Genomic DNA, 16353 nt, shown 5'->3' with positions numbered 1-16353 from the left:
TCTGGTTCCCGCTGTAAGCCTCTAAAACGCGCTGCTCTCTCTGCAGCTGTTCCCACGGATGGTCGTGAAGTGCTGGCCGGACGCTGAGAGGACAGTAAACCTACAAATGTAAACATGAATCAACTCGACGGGGGTCAGATGCAGCCAATCGTGAGGCGAAGGTGTGAGAATCTCGTCTGTGATTGGCTGGTGGCTAACACATGTAAAGACTGAAAAAAAATCAACCAAAAAAAACACAAAAAGGAGGAAGGGTAAATTTTTGATGTCTTAAAGGGGTTTGAACTTTAAATTGGTAATTTAGACAGATATTCTTATTTGTGGAGGAAAGTACTAAAAACCTTATAGTTTTTCTTTTTCTGCATAATCTCAAGGTTATTCAGAGAAAAATGTATAAATTTCTACAGACACTACAGAGACACTGTCTCTCCATTTTGTGATCATTTGTATTCTAAAATGAAATGTCATAGCTGTCATAAATGCAGTTTTTATTAAAGCTTTAGCATTATAAAAAAAATTAAATGGATAGCAGGATTTTACTGCATTCTTGGGAGTGCCTTCTTTGTGTATTATTTTAGGAAATAGTGGCTAAACTGGAGAATAATTACATATTTTCAGTTATAAGTCTGCCATCAAGGCAACATGTAGCTCTGTCTTGAAAATTATTTCTTCTGATTTTCATTTTGAGGGTCATCACCATTATTATTCAAATAAATGTAACATTGCCAAAGCACAGCAATGGATGTGTTTTCACAGTTGCTTACATCTCTTGAACGTTTTGTCATTGTTTCATGATGCAACCACAAACTTTAGTTTATTTCATTGGTAATGACAGACCACCACAAAAACAAAATTGTGAAGTGAAAGGAAATACCTCTTCTTGACAATGCTTCACAAAACAGAAAGGTTGATATTGAGATCAGTTTACACAATTGTGGCCTCCAGTTTCTAATCAGTTGACTTCTAATCAGAAGTCAACTGATGAAAGATCATATTTTCTTTCACTCCAAAACTATGTCGTATCAGACAAAATCCTCCCAAAAAACATGAATCTTGTCAAACAACTGCACCAGAAAAGCTTAAGGTTATGGCTTTACTCTAAAATACATTTGTTTAAAATACATTTGTTTAAAAAAGAGAGAGAAAACAATCCATCAACATATAAATACGTCCTCGAGATGTGACTTTTATTTTTATTTAGCTGTTTTATTAAGTTGTTTCCGCAACAAAGAGGAGTTTGGCTCCACCTAGCGTGTTTGAATACATCAGCATGGGCTGATGTATTCGTAACAATCTGAAATAAAGGGATCGGGTCTTGTTACAAACGTAAATAAGGAATATAAATGTGTTAGGTGTAGAGTTAGGCGACCAGTTACAGAGCTGTATCTGTTTACGGTATGTTGTTGTGATTTGTTTTGTTTTTGTTTCAGCTAGAACATTTTTTTTCTAAAGTAGCCCCTCCTGCATTTTTCAAAGCCAAGAAGTTGCAACGGTCTACAGTATCAATGTGAATACTTATAATTTATTGTAAAATACGATTTTAAAATAATATAAATAGTTTATATGTTAGGTTAAATGACTTTTTCGGTTTTGTTTTTTTAACGTGGGCAGTGTGTCCTAATTTTTTTTACATGCAGTGGCAGTACAAAGATCCGAGGTGTACTTGAACACCTCATTTTCTGGGTCTCAGAGAAACAGACGGGAAATCTCAGGACTGCGTCAACTGACAACAAATGTAAGTTTTATGACTTTATCTTAAAGTTTTCTTATAACTCACTGGTTTTTTTGAACGAACTAACGCTTAAAACATCTTTTTTCCCCCGGTTTTAACAATTTGTATTTGTGGTACACTGCTATTTTGGTTTCGGTTTTAAGAAGTTTTTTTTCCCCTGTTGTTTTTATATAATTCTTTTAGCGTATTAAACGTAATTAAAAACGACTTGAGTACATTAAAACTGGTTTTCTCCTTTATGTTTGTTGTAAAGTGATTCGTTAATCATAAAGATATGAGTAAGCGGTTTTGTAACAACCGAAAGTACAATTCTAAATGCGCATGAAGGCGTATAAACAATGCCAGGAAGAATGTAGGTTTGCAACACAAGGGAGCTGCTTTCTGGCGTTAAACTAGCTGATCTGTGCTCACTGTTTACCGCAATCAAGCTCATGGGATGTCGTGTGTTTCGTTGCAAGACGGTAGGTCAGTATGGAGACCCTCCCAGAGGCAGCAGCAGCGACTGACCCCCCGGCTCGCACCTTCTCTCAGGTGGTCTTCATGGATATCCCGTACTCATACCCGCCTTCCAGCCCCATCACCTGCCGCTTTACTCTCAATGCTGCCTTCCAGCCAAGTCCCAGGGACTGGGTGGGCATCTTCAAGGTGGGCTGCCTCACTTACTTTTTGTTTACAGTCATAATAACTTAGAGCTACCAGCCAGATGTTTCTCCTTTTTAAATCAAACTCACGTAAGACGTAGATTATTACTGTTATAGCAACTTGTCGTGGTCAGTTTTTCTAGTTGGTGTGCCATTTTGTTCCACGTCTACCTAGGTATTAAGTAGGTCTCCATACACACAGGGCTCTGGTGACATCACGTAAAGATAAGGAGGCCTCGATGACCTTTGCCCTATGTCCTCCCTCTCTCTCACAACCCACTTTCCCGTCTGACAACTGTGAAATAAAGGCCACTAGAGCTGACGAAACCTTTTTAAAAAATCAGTCAGAGTTGCTCATCCTCCGTGTTTAGTCATGCTACGCTTCAGCCTGTTGTGATGTCATCAACCCCAAAACACTGAAAGAATAATTAGTTTTTTTTCCCCTTAAGGTGTTTTGCAAAATCCTGAAGTGAAAATTTATACTTTGTCAATATACTGTGTTTTATTGCTAGTGGGGAAAAAAAAGCCTACCACTGGATAGTATCTTAACTGAGTGTGTTTTTCTGTTTGTTTTGTGTTTTTGATCAGGTGGGGTGGAGCTCAACAAAGGACTATCACACATTTGTGTGGGTGGAGCCAGTCCATGATGCTCAACAGACAGAGATGAGACAAGCTGCGTTTAAAGGTAAGTTTCACTTTCTCCGAAAGACCGTTTGTCATGTACACTCGTCGTTGTGTGTCATGTCTACACTTTGTGAGCAAAAATAATCTTGAAATCTGTCTTTGCAAAGAACTGTAGCATGCAAGTCGGATCCGGTTTAATCCTGTTTTACATCCAGCGGATTTTCGTCTGGGAGAGATTTACTTTAAACATAGAGTTCATAAGACGGTGAAAAATGTCAAATATTTTGAATTTACTAATAAAGTAACAATTGCAATATTCAGACATTTTTTGGTAATATGTCCCAAATAATTTTGGTGAAATGGGGCGGATTTAGCTCAGACTCCCCTAATTTTTTTTTTTTTTTTGGTAATTGATGTACTGCACTTGGCACCTTTGCCTAGAAAAAGCATCCCAGTTTGAAAAACTATGCTGCAATTCTGCAACCAAGTGGTAGTGTTATCTGCAGCAAAGCAAAGCAATGAAAAAGTTTTCTTTTTTATTGAAAGAAAAATATTTTTTAAAATTGTGAAATTTATGCCCATCCCAGTTCCTCCATAACGGCCCTGGAAAAATGCAATAAAGTTGGATTAATGGCCCAATCTTCCAACTAGAAGACAACCAATTAAAGCTACGGCGCAGCACCACTTGCATGCAGAACTCCTCTTGTGATAAACGGTTGAACAACTCAATATTTTGTGTTCTACAGTTGATAATTGGAGATTTTTCTAATAAAAACTCTTATCTACAATTTGCAAAACTCTACAACAGTTTTCTTAGCATATTTTGTCTGAGACGTCTGATCAATTTTGATGTTCAGCCATCTGTTTATTTAAAATTTGTTGCTAACCTTTAAAGTGTTTTTAACATTTTTACTCTCTAAACAACTATGTATAAAAGCAACAAGGTCACGATCTAGCGCAAGAGTTCATCCAGTTTGCTCTTTCGTTTTCCTGCCAGAGTACTATCTGCCTAAAGACGAGATCGAGTTCTACCAGTTCTGCTACATTGACAACAGCGGTCAGGTCCGAGGAGCCAGCACTCCTTTCTGTTTCAGAAATCCATCAGAGCAAAGCGCAGAGAGCATCGGAGATGACGACCTGCTGGTTATCACGACTCAGGTACCAAATATGTACATGGATTTAGTTATGTAAACTTAGCTTTCGTAACTGCTGGAAATGACCAAAACTTGGACGGGACACTTAAAAAAAAAATCATTTTAGTTTTCCGATTTAATTCTCAGGGAGGTGAAGTGACTTTCCCTACAGTTGCGATAAGAGCGAATCAAACTTTCCAAATGCTAAGAGATAATCTACAATAAACTGAATTGGAGGTGAAGGTAATACATTCACGCTGCCGTTTGGTCATTTCCATAAAGTTGTACTGCCTGGGATTTATGTAAATAAACATGATTATAAGGAAGTGAGCGTGTATATGTCACCCATGGTGCTTGTAGTTCCCACTATGTTGTATTTTATTAATGTTTTAAAGTGGTTTGAATCAAGTGGTCTTCATTTTATCTGAAGCTCTTTCAAAGTTTTCTTGTTAACAAGGTGAATAAAGAGCCAGTTTAACACTTATAAAACAGACATTCCTCATGATACAACATGACTGTTGTATCCGCTTTACCTCGTTATAATTGGACTTCAACCTAACTGGTGATTTATACATTCAGGCTTGTTGATTTCTGCAACATGTATTTAACAGGAGCAAGTTGAACAGAGTCAACGTGAGAAAGCCGAGCTGCAGAAGCAGCTGGATCTGATGACGGCAGAAAACAAAACCTTGAAAAGCGCTTTGCTGAAGGATCAGAAGGATATCAGCAGCTCCAAGGTAAACCCGTCACGGTTCCTTTGCTCATTGTGCAACACGGAGGGTCATTAAACTTTAAAGCGAACTTTGACAAGTTGACGGTTTGATTTGTTCAGGAGCATAGCGACCAGAGAGAGGCAGAAATGGCTAAACTGATCAAAGAAATTGATCAGGCGAAGGAGCACAATGAAAAACTCAAGAACACACTGCAGCTGCAGATGAAGGAGAACGACCGCTTGAAGGTTCGTCATCAGTTTGTGGTGAAACTTAAGCTGAACTGTCAGGACGAAAAGCTAAATTTGATGCTGCTGCTACTTGCCAGGAGGAGATGGCGATTGAGAAGACCAAGCGGATGGAGATCCAGAAACAGAACTCCACAGAGCAGGAAAAGCTGAACTCTTTGTCATCTAGAAGTAACGAGGTAACATGGCTTCACTTTCTCATTATTAAACTAGAACGTACTCCAGCCTCATTTGTATGCACATTATTTCTCAAGGAGAAATATGATCGAGCAGTGATGAAGATCAATCAGATGAGAGAGGAGCGCGAGGAGCTGAAAGGGAAGCTGGATGCACAAAGTGATGAGATTGCCAAGTAATGTTTTCACTTTCCGTTTTTTCTTCTGGAAAAAGAAAATTTATTTTAAATGTTGGTGGATATTTTATATTCAGCCCCTTTTACCCTGTTAATAAAAAAAAATGCATTTCAACAAACTGCCTTCAGGATATAACTTAAGGTCCATACTAATTTAATAGTAGTATGAAAAACAACTGTTCTGTGAATTATCCTCATTATTGATAGCTGCCCATAATAAGAATATTAGCATCCCCATATTGAAAACCTGGTTAGTCATGTGACCAAACTGATTGGCAAAACTATTCATACTTTTCCGTAAAACTCTGTTTTGCGTGTTTTCAGGTTGAAAGCTAAACTCAGAGAAGCAGACCGGGAGTTGTCGAACACAATGGACAGCTTTCAGCTTCTGCAGGTAAACCTACAGTTCTTTTTCTATCTCATTACATTTAAATAGTGACAGACTTATTCCCACTGCAAACTCTGATTCTGTGGAGCAGAGGCGAGTGTGAATGAGGACATATTTTTTTTGACAAAGTGAGGATATTTGGGACCAGTCTAACCAATATGGGCACCTGAACCTGGAAATAATGTCCGAAAAAGTTCAGAAGGGATTAGCTGGAAGCAAAATTGAATTTTAAAATTTTCTTTTTTCAGAAGTTTTAGCCTTGTCGAGGGTTTAAAATGCGTCTTAGGTGAGGCTAACAGGAGGTCACCGAAACATCCATCGATCGTCGTGAAACATGTGCTTTCTCATTACCAGGTTGATCTTCAGAGCACCACCAAAGAGAAGGAGCGGATCTCTCTAGAACTGCAGAAGCTGCTAAGCGTCAAAAGCAACATGGACGAAGTGAGAAGGGAGAACCAGGAACTGAACAGGAGGCTTTCACAGCAAGATTTACTGCTGACGGCTCCAAAGGACGACCTCACGGTACTTTTTTTTTTTTTTTTTTTTAAACACGGAAACTGAATCCCTCTTCAGAATACCGCTGAACAGATTTCAGGTAAATGTGACGAGGCTTAATGAAGCGTCCTCTTCAGGCGCAGTGTCAGGCCCTCTCCAAGCAGCTGCAGGATGCGCAGGCGAAGCTGCAGGCCGAGAGGGAGGCGACGAGGGCCGTCACCAGGCAGTTAGAGTTCACAGAAAACGAGCTGCGGGACGTCAAGGAGCAGCTGACGAGTTTGGCCAGAAACTGTGAGATGGAGCAACGCCACAGCAGCAAATATGAGGTGAATCTGGGTTAATTACATTTCAAAGAAAAAGATGCTGCTTACCTTTAGCGATCTGAAAAGGGAATTGTTTTTGCACTGATTTCATCACACATTTAGAGAAGCAACAATATCTGTATCTATAATTATACTTCAGAGTTAAATCCACTGAGAACTGATGATTTTTGTAGTGAGGGTTTAATTTTACTATTATCCACACCAAGGTCTATTTCTTAATGACTTAATTAAATAAAAAAAACTACAATAGAGAAGCCAAGATGGAACTAATTTACTACTCTAGAAATTAACTCTAAAGGGAAACATTTTCTGAGTAAGAAATGAAATATTCAGAGTATTTTCTACTATAACTAAAGTGTGATTTTAATCAAAAGTTTATTAAGATTATAAAATGGATTTATGGTTTTTGTATCTGATTTTCTCATCTGATTGCTTTTTTTTGTATTAAATGAAAATAGCTGCTGACAGGATAATGTTCATTGTGTTTTTTCGTTGTATGATGACGGTCATTCTCCTTCTGCATATTCTCAGATGCAAGTCAAGGAGATGAATGCAATGTTCGCAGATAAGGACATCGCCATCGAAGAGAGGGAACAGGAGATCAGGCTGGTCAAACAAGAGAGAGATGAGCTCAGCAGAGAAGTCCAGGTACATGTGGGAAAACAAATCGGCTCTAAATCTCCTACGTGGTTTCGGAAATCTGAACCGTCTTCGTTCTTTCAGAGTCTCAAAGGCGAGATCGAGAGGCTTCGCTCACATTACGCAAGCATCACCTCACCTGTGGCTGAAGAGACGCCCTACTTGCAGCCAGACCCCATCGTACCAGGCAGCGACGTTCCTGCCAGTCGTAACCAGCAGGACGTCCTGGGCCAGCAGGACCACGTATACCACACCATAGGTGAGGGACGGACGTGTGGTCAGGCAGAACCAGGGGCCGTTTGTCTGCTCCACGCCATTATAAAACTCAAACACAAATGATCTTCTATTTTGCACATCTCAAAATTAACTCTGCATCCACCTCCTACCTGCCAACTAAATCCCTCTATTTCACCTGCTGCTTTCATCTCCATGAGCCGCAGTGGCGCCACCATGATGTAGCATGTTGCTGGTCTGTGCAGCGGTTTGAACTTTGTCCTTTTACTGCATCCTGGAGGCCTCTTGTTATCTGAGTACAGCCTGGCAGGGTCACACATAAAACGCAACACGTCATATTTGTTGTGTTTGCCAGTGCGGCATTAATGAATCTCTAAGCGGTTCTATTTTTAAGCTCTCGGCCAAACAAAGTGATTTATATGTAGTTTTTTTCTTTTTTTGATACAATGCGTCATTCATTTCCACCACATTGATGACTGAAAAGACTTTCATAAAGCCAATAAATGGCATCAGTCAGTGTTATCTGTTGTGCGTCGCAAAAGGATTCATATTGAACGTGTTTTATTGGGATTCTGTATAGCGAACCAAGACAAAGTAGTGCACGATTATGGAGTAAAGGGAAAATGATGCACGGTTTTCAAACGTTTTTACAAATACAAGCCTGAGAGGTCGGTGTTGTGTTTACGCTCAGCGTACTGAGTCAGCTGGTGAGAGACAGTTTACTGCAATTCACTTCCTTATTGATCATATCACTTTTTACAGTCTTTAAAAATGTCAAACATCTCAATTTGTTTTTCACAAAATGACTTTATTCCTTTTCTTTTACAGATAGCTTGGTGGTCGACCCAGTCGAGGAGGTGAGTAACGTAATTTTCTTCAGCACAAAACATATCAACTTGTGAAACAAACGCGTCCTACACAGTTAAAATACTTACAATAACCGATCGGGAGCTGATAATCTGTCGATTCGTACTAGTTGGGTCTTTACTGTAAAGTTCTCTGTATAGAAAGTTACACGTGAGTTTAGTTGCGTAAATGCATCAAAGAACATTTATACCAGTGTGCTGCAGACATAGGAGACCAACATGGAAAATATGTCACCTAAAGCGACCAGGTACTGAACCACGAATAAGGGACAAAATGGAGCCCAGAAAGCACTGAGACCTTCAATGCATCTTTTTAAAGATTACAAGAAAGTACATCTGCTTGGAAGCAGAGAAATCATTTTATTATAACAGGCACAATTTAGACCTGAACAAGAGGGAGAAAACGGCACAAATTTAAAAAGCAGCCTTCATATTTCTGAAACGCCTCCTCCCATTCCAGGAGAAAGGATGAATGTTTTTGGAAGTATAATTTAATAATTTGAATGTTGCATTAATAAGTGATAACATACAGATGTCTTAGACGAGTCACGGATTACACTTTACGTATCAATCAAACATTTTAACTCATCGGCGTAGGAAAGCTCGATGCCATCCCGTGCACCTGCTAAAACACATAAACGGGGAAAACATCCCTCTGCACACATGATCCCTGGACGTCCACATGAGCGACTGTTTACTGTTTATTTTTAAAGCGGATTTAAAACATAATCCCTTACCTTCTTCCCTTACCCCTCTCTCTCTCTCTCTCTCTCTTTCTCGTGACGCCCTGTTCCTGGCAGCCGGCGCTGGTGTGTAGTCACTGCCGGGAGAGCTTCCCCGGCATAACCCAGCTGGAGCTGGAGCAGCATGAGCAGAGCCACCGGGTGTGTCCGTTCTGCACGATGATCTGCGACTTCATGGAGCAGTCCATATTCGAAGACCACGTCTACGGCCACGAGCTGTGAGACGAGCCGCGTCGTCGTTTCGGATGGGTCTCGTTGGTTGACAAAAAAAAAACAAAAACAAAACAAACAAAAACAAAAAACAGAGAGAGGAAAAAAAAAACTGACATTAGTATAAGCTTGTCATTTTAGTCGAGACCTGAATCCTGCTAGAATGATGAGCCGTCACGTCCACGTACGGAGAGCTAAACATCTTGAAATCGTATCCCATTTATTTCTGCTTATTTTTTTCCAAGTGATTTAATTCAATGAAAAAAACTGTATTACGTATAATAAACACGTAGAAAATGCCTTATAAATAATAATATTAGTAAATATCGGGATAGAATAATTAATTTCTAATCATAGATGAGTGACCGTTAATGACTGAAACGATTGAAAACCAAAATGATAACCCAGCAGGATTGGTCAGATTTAAGTTTGATCAGCAGAAAGTCTGGGCTGTTGGATCCTTCAGGAACTGCCTGATGTATAGATGTTCAGTTGATTCATTGACTTACCCGTCACTTATCTGTGTAAGTGGCAAATTAGTCCTTTTCCTTCTGAGAAATTGACTGTTCTCATCGATACCTGTTTATTAAATCATTCAATTTGGCATTATTAATCATCCATGTTCCGTATTTACAGGCGAACACTGAGCAGGCTGTGTATGCAGGACAGAGGTGGATTATTTTGTGTGTGGGAGTTCTGATTTAATATTTGAAAACAAAAAGACTAAATCCAAAGCTTTTCTTGTATTTTATCAACCTATTGAGATCTGAGGCTTAATTCTTCTTTTTATTTTTATTTATCATAGTAACTTACTGTTTTGTTTTGAAGTCATTGCCAGCAATGTACAACAGTCCCATAAAACAGGATGTCAAAGCAGTAAAAAAAAAAAAAAAAACAACTGATTAAACCAACTATGTGATAACTGTATTTCGTTCTACTTGTTTTAAAAATGAACAAAATCTGTTAAATTTCAAAATAATCAAGTAAATTAGCTTGTTATATTAGTTGATATTATTGTACTGTTTTTTTTTATATATAAAAAGTGATTGGAAATATTCAGTAAACATCCATAAAATGAACACATTGCGTTCAATAAGTACAATCAGCATAAAAACTGTTTAATTGTTGGAAGTGACTAAAAATGAGTTGGGTTTCTGAAATTTGCAGAGAATTTGACCAAATTTACTTTGTTTGGTCTTAATTATCGCTGAAATGTATCAGTTAGTATGATTGTCATTATTCAGTAGAGTCATTGAGAGCCTCCAGTGCTTTTGCTTGAGCTTTCTCTTACGCAAAAAATACAATTTAGAAAATCCAACCAACCAAAAATCTTTTTTTTTTTTTTTTAAAGCCTTAAAAAGTTTCAAGCTGAAAAACCTGTGGGGACTCTTTGGGAGCAGGGCTGTTACAGCAAACGATTAGGGTTTAAACAGCATTTAGAGGTTATTATATTTACCAAAGCTTTGCACCTTTCACATTATAACATAAATCCTGGTCTGCCATACTGAGATCAGCGCGTATTTAATATTATCTGATGAATTTCAAGCGTATCCTGGGTGAGAATGAGCGTAACCGATGAGAAGTGTGCATCACTGGAAATACTTTCTGCTGGTTTTGCTGCGTAATAAAAGCACGTACAACAAATCTGGTGTAAACCTTTTTTCTTTAAAAAGATTTTTTTTATACAAGAAATTTTTTAACATTTACATGTTTAGCACACAGAGAAATTCTCCAGTCATAAAAAAAAAAAAACAACCCTCCACCAAGATTACACTGAATTTCCCATTCAATCACGTGAAGAAAAAGTATTCACACCCCTTCCCTTGAACTTTTCCACATCGTCTCACCGCTTCCTGAACACCCAGAAGGTGAAACATGGTGGTGGCGGCGTCATGTTATGGGGAGAGAGCAGGTTAATGGGGAAAAAGGATGGAGCTAAATAAATGACCACAGTCATTTTGCTGGAGATGGTGTGCATTATTTAGTCATTTAAATTTAATTATTTCTTCATGTTTCATTAACGTGTTAAAGATGGATGTAGGTTTTGCAGCTGTAGGCAAGTCTTAAAGTACAACAACGGCTCTTTCCTGGTTTAGATGAAAGCATATTCATGTGCTAGAATGGTCCAGTTAAACTCCAGAAATCAATCCAATTGAGAATGTTGAAATTGGTATTTTGAAATTGTTTTTCAGAGATGCCCTCCATCCCATCCGACAGAGCTTGAGGCAAGAAAACTGGCAAAAATCTCATTCTCCTCAGAGCTGCAGGTGTAATTACAGCTCTTAGTGTTGAGCCAGGGGGGCTAAATACTAAACACAGCACATTTTTTTAGATTTTTATTTGTAAAAAAAACACAAAAAAAAAGCACGTACAATCTTTCTTCCCCTTCATGTAGAGTTCCTATAAAATACACCGACTGTAATGTCACAAATACGAGACGGTTCAAGGTGTGTGAATACTAATGTATCCGTGAAAGGGAAAAACCGCCGCCTTCTCGAGTGTGATGCTCGACGTGACGTCCGTCCGTCGTCTGTCCGTCCCGCCCTTTCTAGCAGCACATCAGGGAACGCCTCCACCAGTCACAATATAACAATCCACCCGCAAATCTCCTTAAGGCGTCATCTGATTGGCCTCCTCGGGCGTGACATCACGAGAGGTCAGCTCGGAGAAGAGCGCTGGCAGCCAGTACTGAGCCTCCCCGGCTGCTTGAGAGTCCAGCCAGGCCAAGCCTTCTTTCAGCAGATGATCCTGGAAATACGAGGAGCCAGACATGCAGAATATGAGAACGCGGAGGTCCGGCAGGGGGCTCCGTGTTTATTTAGGTAACTTGTGTTCAACCCTAAAGACGTTTTATTGCTACATTTCAGCCCTGGTATATAGTTTGAGGGGAGGGGGGAGAGAAGAAGTTCTGTTTGCCGTGTAAGTCGTTACATTTCCTGCCTCCATTTGTATTGATCAGGACAAAAAGTCTCAGGAGTCTTTCTACCAAATGACACATAAAAATATCATGAATAACAACAAAAAAACATCAATTTAAAAAATTACAACAAAATGTAAGAATGTTGAAATGAAGAATCCTTTCAAAGTTAAAACAAAATACAGACTTCTGGAGCCCTTCTTCAGGTAAGAACATAAAAACATGTTCAGCAGAAGACTGAATCAGATAAGGATCAACTAAAGTCTCAGGCAAATAGATTAATTTTTAAGACTTTACCAAATGGCATATCCAGAATTTTGCAATTAGCAAAGGTAAAATACTTATTCACATTTTGCACTCTAGTAAGAACAAACTTGCAAAATAACTGCATGCCAGAAAAACAAAAGTTGGTGGGAATCGCCACTTTATTAAAGCTAAAAGGTTTAAATGTGACATGGTCGCTTCAGCAGACCGTTGGATAAACTCACCAGCACGTGACACGCCCGTTCCTTCTCCCATTTCAGGCTGCCTTTGATCTCGCTTACAGTGACGTATCCTTTTTTCTACAAACCGACAAAGAAACAAATTACTTCACTCTGCAGCAATGAATGTAATGAAAAAAACCAACAAATTTTTCAAACAGGAAATCATAGAAGCAGATCTTTTTTTGTGATTTACTGGTCCACCTATAGGTTATAAGCTTATAAGCTTTAAGCCTCACCTGTGGTAATGTGATACCGATATGGAGAGCATAACATCCAAAATTGTTTGCAATGCCTCAGCCTCACTTTTTCCCTGGACCTTTCTGAATTCACAATCTTTCATCTAAGTGGTGCATAACATTAACAGGTTGGTCAGATTTCAAACTTATTGAACTTATTGATTTTTTTGGTTTTAGATGCCTCTATCAAATGAAAGAGTGTCTCAAGCTCACATATAGTGAACTTCCTCATTGTGATTTTTAAGCATGAAAGAGAATCACAAGTGTAGGGTGTAGTTACGCCTAGTTCTTTAAAACAAGGATGTGATTTGTCAGAAACCGTCATCATCTTAATGAATGCTCACAAAATCTCCCCAAATGGTCTCGACTCTTTGTGTTACCTCTGCAAGCTGTAAAACGACAGTGTGATCCATGTTCAGTTCTGCTGGGACTGACTGGACTAGGTAAGAGCCGCCAACTGGAATCATCCCAAAACCGTTTCCCATCACCTTCAGTTTCTTTATGGCTCTGACCAAGTCGTCTCTGCGGAGGACGAGTTCAGCATGGATCACTGAGACGTGATGCGGATCGGATCGAACGCAATTTGACCCGTAGAGGAACTTACTGGCTCACGTCCTGAGCATATTTACCCCGACCCTTCAGCACCCTCTGGTGGAGCTCGTCCAGAGTAATGAGTCCTGAAACGCACACAAACACCGCAGAGGATGAGAATGTGTGTGAGACGTTTTCACTCGACAAGCTCGTTTTAATAAGCCGAGGCACAAAGCAAGAGTGTTCACACGCCGGGAACTTTTTCAGAGCTTGTTCCGTAAGAATCTCAAACGTATAAATATTCGACTGGGATGTCTGGTTAAGTCTTTCGTTTTTATGTTTGTCCCGCATTAACTTCATCCGTCTTCCCATCCGTATAACTAGCTTTGCTGTCCCTGTTGAAGAAATTCACGATAACAAATAAATTAATTGTCCCGGTAATTATTTTGATAAATGATACATTTTTTAGACCATTTTTAAGTGTAATATTGACAATAACATAACAATGCAGTTTTGCTCTGTTTACGACCAATAAACTTCACTCTTGTAAAGAACACTTAACACTATTGCAAGATTCCTTAAATGTCCAAAATAAAATACAACAACCAAAAACAATAAATAAAACTGAATAAAAAAACAAAACACTTTCAACCAAATGTATAACTAAAATAAATTATGGCTTATTTGTAAATAATATTGCCCTTTGAGAAATATTAATCATCAAAGTGGAAATTGTCAAGCTCATTTTAATTTATCATGAGGTTAATTGATTAATTGGTTGTTGTGACAATCATTTGAAGTTGTAGTAAAAGTTCAAAGGCCATGAATTATGAAAAATTACTGTAGCTGTCTGGAGGTAGCTATAATGTTAAGGACTGAGTTGACACTTAGAGAAAGAGTTGTAACTTTGGAGCTCTGGTAAAAACATTGAGAACTAATCATCTTTCAAAAAAAAACAAACTCAAACCTCCGTTTCTGTGTTTCAGGGCGAGACACACTTCGATGATCTGTACGCCCAGCTCGTAGTAGAAATCTCCCACACCGAGCATCTCGGACCAAAAGCCTTTACCAGCTGTGGGGGAAAAAGAAGACGTTTCAGTTGAGGCTTATTTGAAAAGCAAGTGAGGAAAACATGCAAAACAAAAAGGAATCAGGATTTTTCTTACAAGCTAGCGGGTCAACGCCAATGGTGGCACACATCTCCTGAAACTGGACCCTGAACTGGGGGTTCTTACGGATCTCTTGTTTGTGCTTGCTGGCAAACTCCTCCAGGTTGGATTTGAACGTTTCCAACTGTTTTGACATCTGGCCCATAAACAAAACACAGACTCAATGAATAATGTGGTACTTCTGTATGGTAAATGTATGCATCAAAACAAACAAGGCAGCAAGCTCACCTGAACTATCTGGTCCTCTGCAAGTACAGTTCCTCTTTCTTTGTATTTGGCCTAAAGAAAAGTAACAAACAGAGTAGCCATACAAGGCACTGGAAATTTTAGAAGTATAAACATTTATGTGAAAGAGCAGGTAGCCTTGAGGGAATCATCTATGAAACATATAATCACAATCTATAAGTGAATTATGAAGACCCAGGGTTCTCTTTAGCTTTGATCACAATGTTAGGCAGATCTTTGATTTAAATTAACTTCTATTTCCTTGTTATATGAAAGCTAAAAAATGTAACCTTTTAACTCCACAAAACATTTTGTAACCTTAAATCACTGTCTTTATGATGACATTTAGGCATCACAGCTGATGATTTACATATATCTCTTCAAAATTGTAGTTTTAGATCACTTTTGAAAAGTTGTTACATTCACCTGTATATATTGGATTCAATTGATCAAACTATATTAAAACAAAGCACTATTCAAGACTTTTCATTGTCTTTTAAAACCAGGCTTAGAAGTCACTATAAAGTTACAGATACGTTGAAATAGTGACATAAATCCCATAAAAACAGCTGTAAACTTACCTCTGCTAGCTTCTTTTTAGCTATCGCCCCAGCACCAACACCTCTGCGATGCATTTTGTCGAGATTTGGACCAAATATTCTATATAACGACCCGAACGTCGGTTAATTTCACCACACGAACAGTGCAGATATGTTTTATTTCATAGTAAACAATAACGAAGGTCTAAATGTAGACCATAGAATGAAGCTCCACCGGAAACGTGTTACTTTCACTTCCGCTGGCCTGGCGAGCCGCTACCGGAAGTACGTAACTCTACTAACGAAATTTTGTGAACAAGTCTCTTATTTATTTATTTATTTATTTATTTATTTATTTATTTAAAGTCTGTCATTTTCTTAATAAATTTAGTCATTATTTTTTCAAACCATGTAACGTTGTCTGCTTCTAGTAATTCTGCAACCCTGCAATGTTTGTGTGAGGTTATACAATAAATGGATGGAGGATGGATGGATGGATGGAATAAAATGATGTTGAATTTTGAAGTCATTGAGAGACAATTGAGAATACTGAGATTAAAACTGAGAATTATGAAGAAAGTCAGTTCAAATTATAAATTACACTCCAAAATTATAGAATGTAATAATTATAATTTTGAGTCAAAGTTATAATAATGTGAATCAAAATAAAAATGATCAACCACTAAATCAAATTTGAATCTAAATTTCTCAATCATAACGAGTTTTAAAGTCGGTATTGAGATACAGTCATTATTTTCGTTTCAAAGTCAAACCTATGAGACAAAAAGGCAATAATTGTCAATTCCATGTCATATTTGTGAGATTCAATGTCATAATTTTGAGATTCAAAGTAACAATCTCTGACTGACAACATAAAAGGAAAGAAACACTGTGTAACTATGGAGTTTTGGTTTTC

At 38.4% G+C, this 16353-nt stretch overlaps 2 protein-coding genes across 2 annotated transcripts; one reads left to right on the top strand and one right to left on the bottom strand.

Annotated features, from left to right (window-relative positions):
- The first annotated feature begins 1588 nt into the window (after window positions 1-1588).
- calcoco2 (calcium binding and coiled-coil domain 2) lies at window positions 1589-10979 on the top strand. The gene is made up of 15 exons (XM_014983949.2): window positions 1589-1732; window positions 2188-2374; window positions 2959-3055; window positions 3992-4152; window positions 4739-4864; window positions 4960-5085; window positions 5166-5264; window positions 5340-5437; window positions 5762-5831; window positions 6180-6347; window positions 6458-6646; window positions 7175-7291; window positions 7367-7541; window positions 8345-8373; window positions 9183-10979. Exons 2-15 carry the CDS (start codon window positions 2201-2203, stop codon window positions 9345-9347), a joined length of 1794 nt encoding a protein of 597 aa, XP_014839435.2. The 5' UTR covers window positions 1589-1732; window positions 2188-2200; the 3' UTR covers window positions 9348-10979.
- snf8 (SNF8 subunit of ESCRT-II) lies at window positions 10980-15728 on the bottom strand. The gene is made up of 8 exons (XM_014983950.2): window positions 15480-15728; window positions 14902-14952; window positions 14671-14809; window positions 14472-14576; window positions 13578-13650; window positions 13354-13495; window positions 12741-12815; window positions 10980-12083 (listed from the first exon to the last, which is right to left on the bottom strand). Exons 1-8 carry the CDS (start codon window positions 15531-15533, stop codon window positions 11946-11948), a joined length of 777 nt encoding a protein of 258 aa, XP_014839436.1. The 5' UTR covers window positions 15534-15728; the 3' UTR covers window positions 10980-11945.
- Between the last annotated feature and the right edge of the window lie 625 nt (window positions 15729-16353).

Source organism: Poecilia mexicana, unplaced genomic scaffold (genome assembly GCF_051168715.1).
Source record: "Poecilia mexicana isolate PSO_F unplaced genomic scaffold, ASM5116871v1 scaffold_19, whole genome shotgun sequence".
Classification (NCBI taxonomy): Eukaryota; Metazoa; Chordata; class Actinopteri; order Cyprinodontiformes; family Poeciliidae; genus Poecilia; species Poecilia mexicana.
Note: the sequence above shows the minus strand (reverse complement) of the source record. Positions and strands in the feature narration are given on the sequence as shown.

What these genes read in the sequence shown, in the direction of transcription:
- calcoco2 (XM_014983949.2), top strand. Translation starts at nt 2,201, where the DNA reads ATGGAGACCCTCCCAGAGGCAGCAGCAGCGACTGACCCCCCGGCTCGC. An exon ending in AGGATATCAGCAGCTCCAAG is followed by an intron (nt 4,865 to 4,959) that starts GTAAACCCGTCA and finishes TGATTTGTTCAG; the next exon opens with GAGCATAGCGACCAGAGAGA. An exon ending in TGTCATCTAGAAGTAACGAG is followed by an intron (nt 5,265 to 5,339) that starts GTAACATGGCTT and finishes TTATTTCTCAAG; the next exon opens with GAGAAATATGATCGAGCAGT.
- snf8 (XM_014983950.2), bottom strand. Translation starts at nt 15,533, where the DNA reads ATGCATCGCAGAGGTGTTGGTGCTGGGGCGATAGCTAAAAAGAAGCTA. An exon ending in TGGCGTTGACCCGCTAGCTT is followed by an intron (nt 14,577 to 14,670) that starts GTAAGAAAAATC and finishes TTTCCCCCACAG; the next exon opens with CTGGTAAAGGCTTTTGGTCC. An exon ending in AACGGGCGTGTCACGTGCTG is followed by an intron (nt 12,084 to 12,740) that starts GTGAGTTTATCC and finishes TCGTATTTCCAG; the next exon opens with GATCATCTGCTGAAAGAAGG.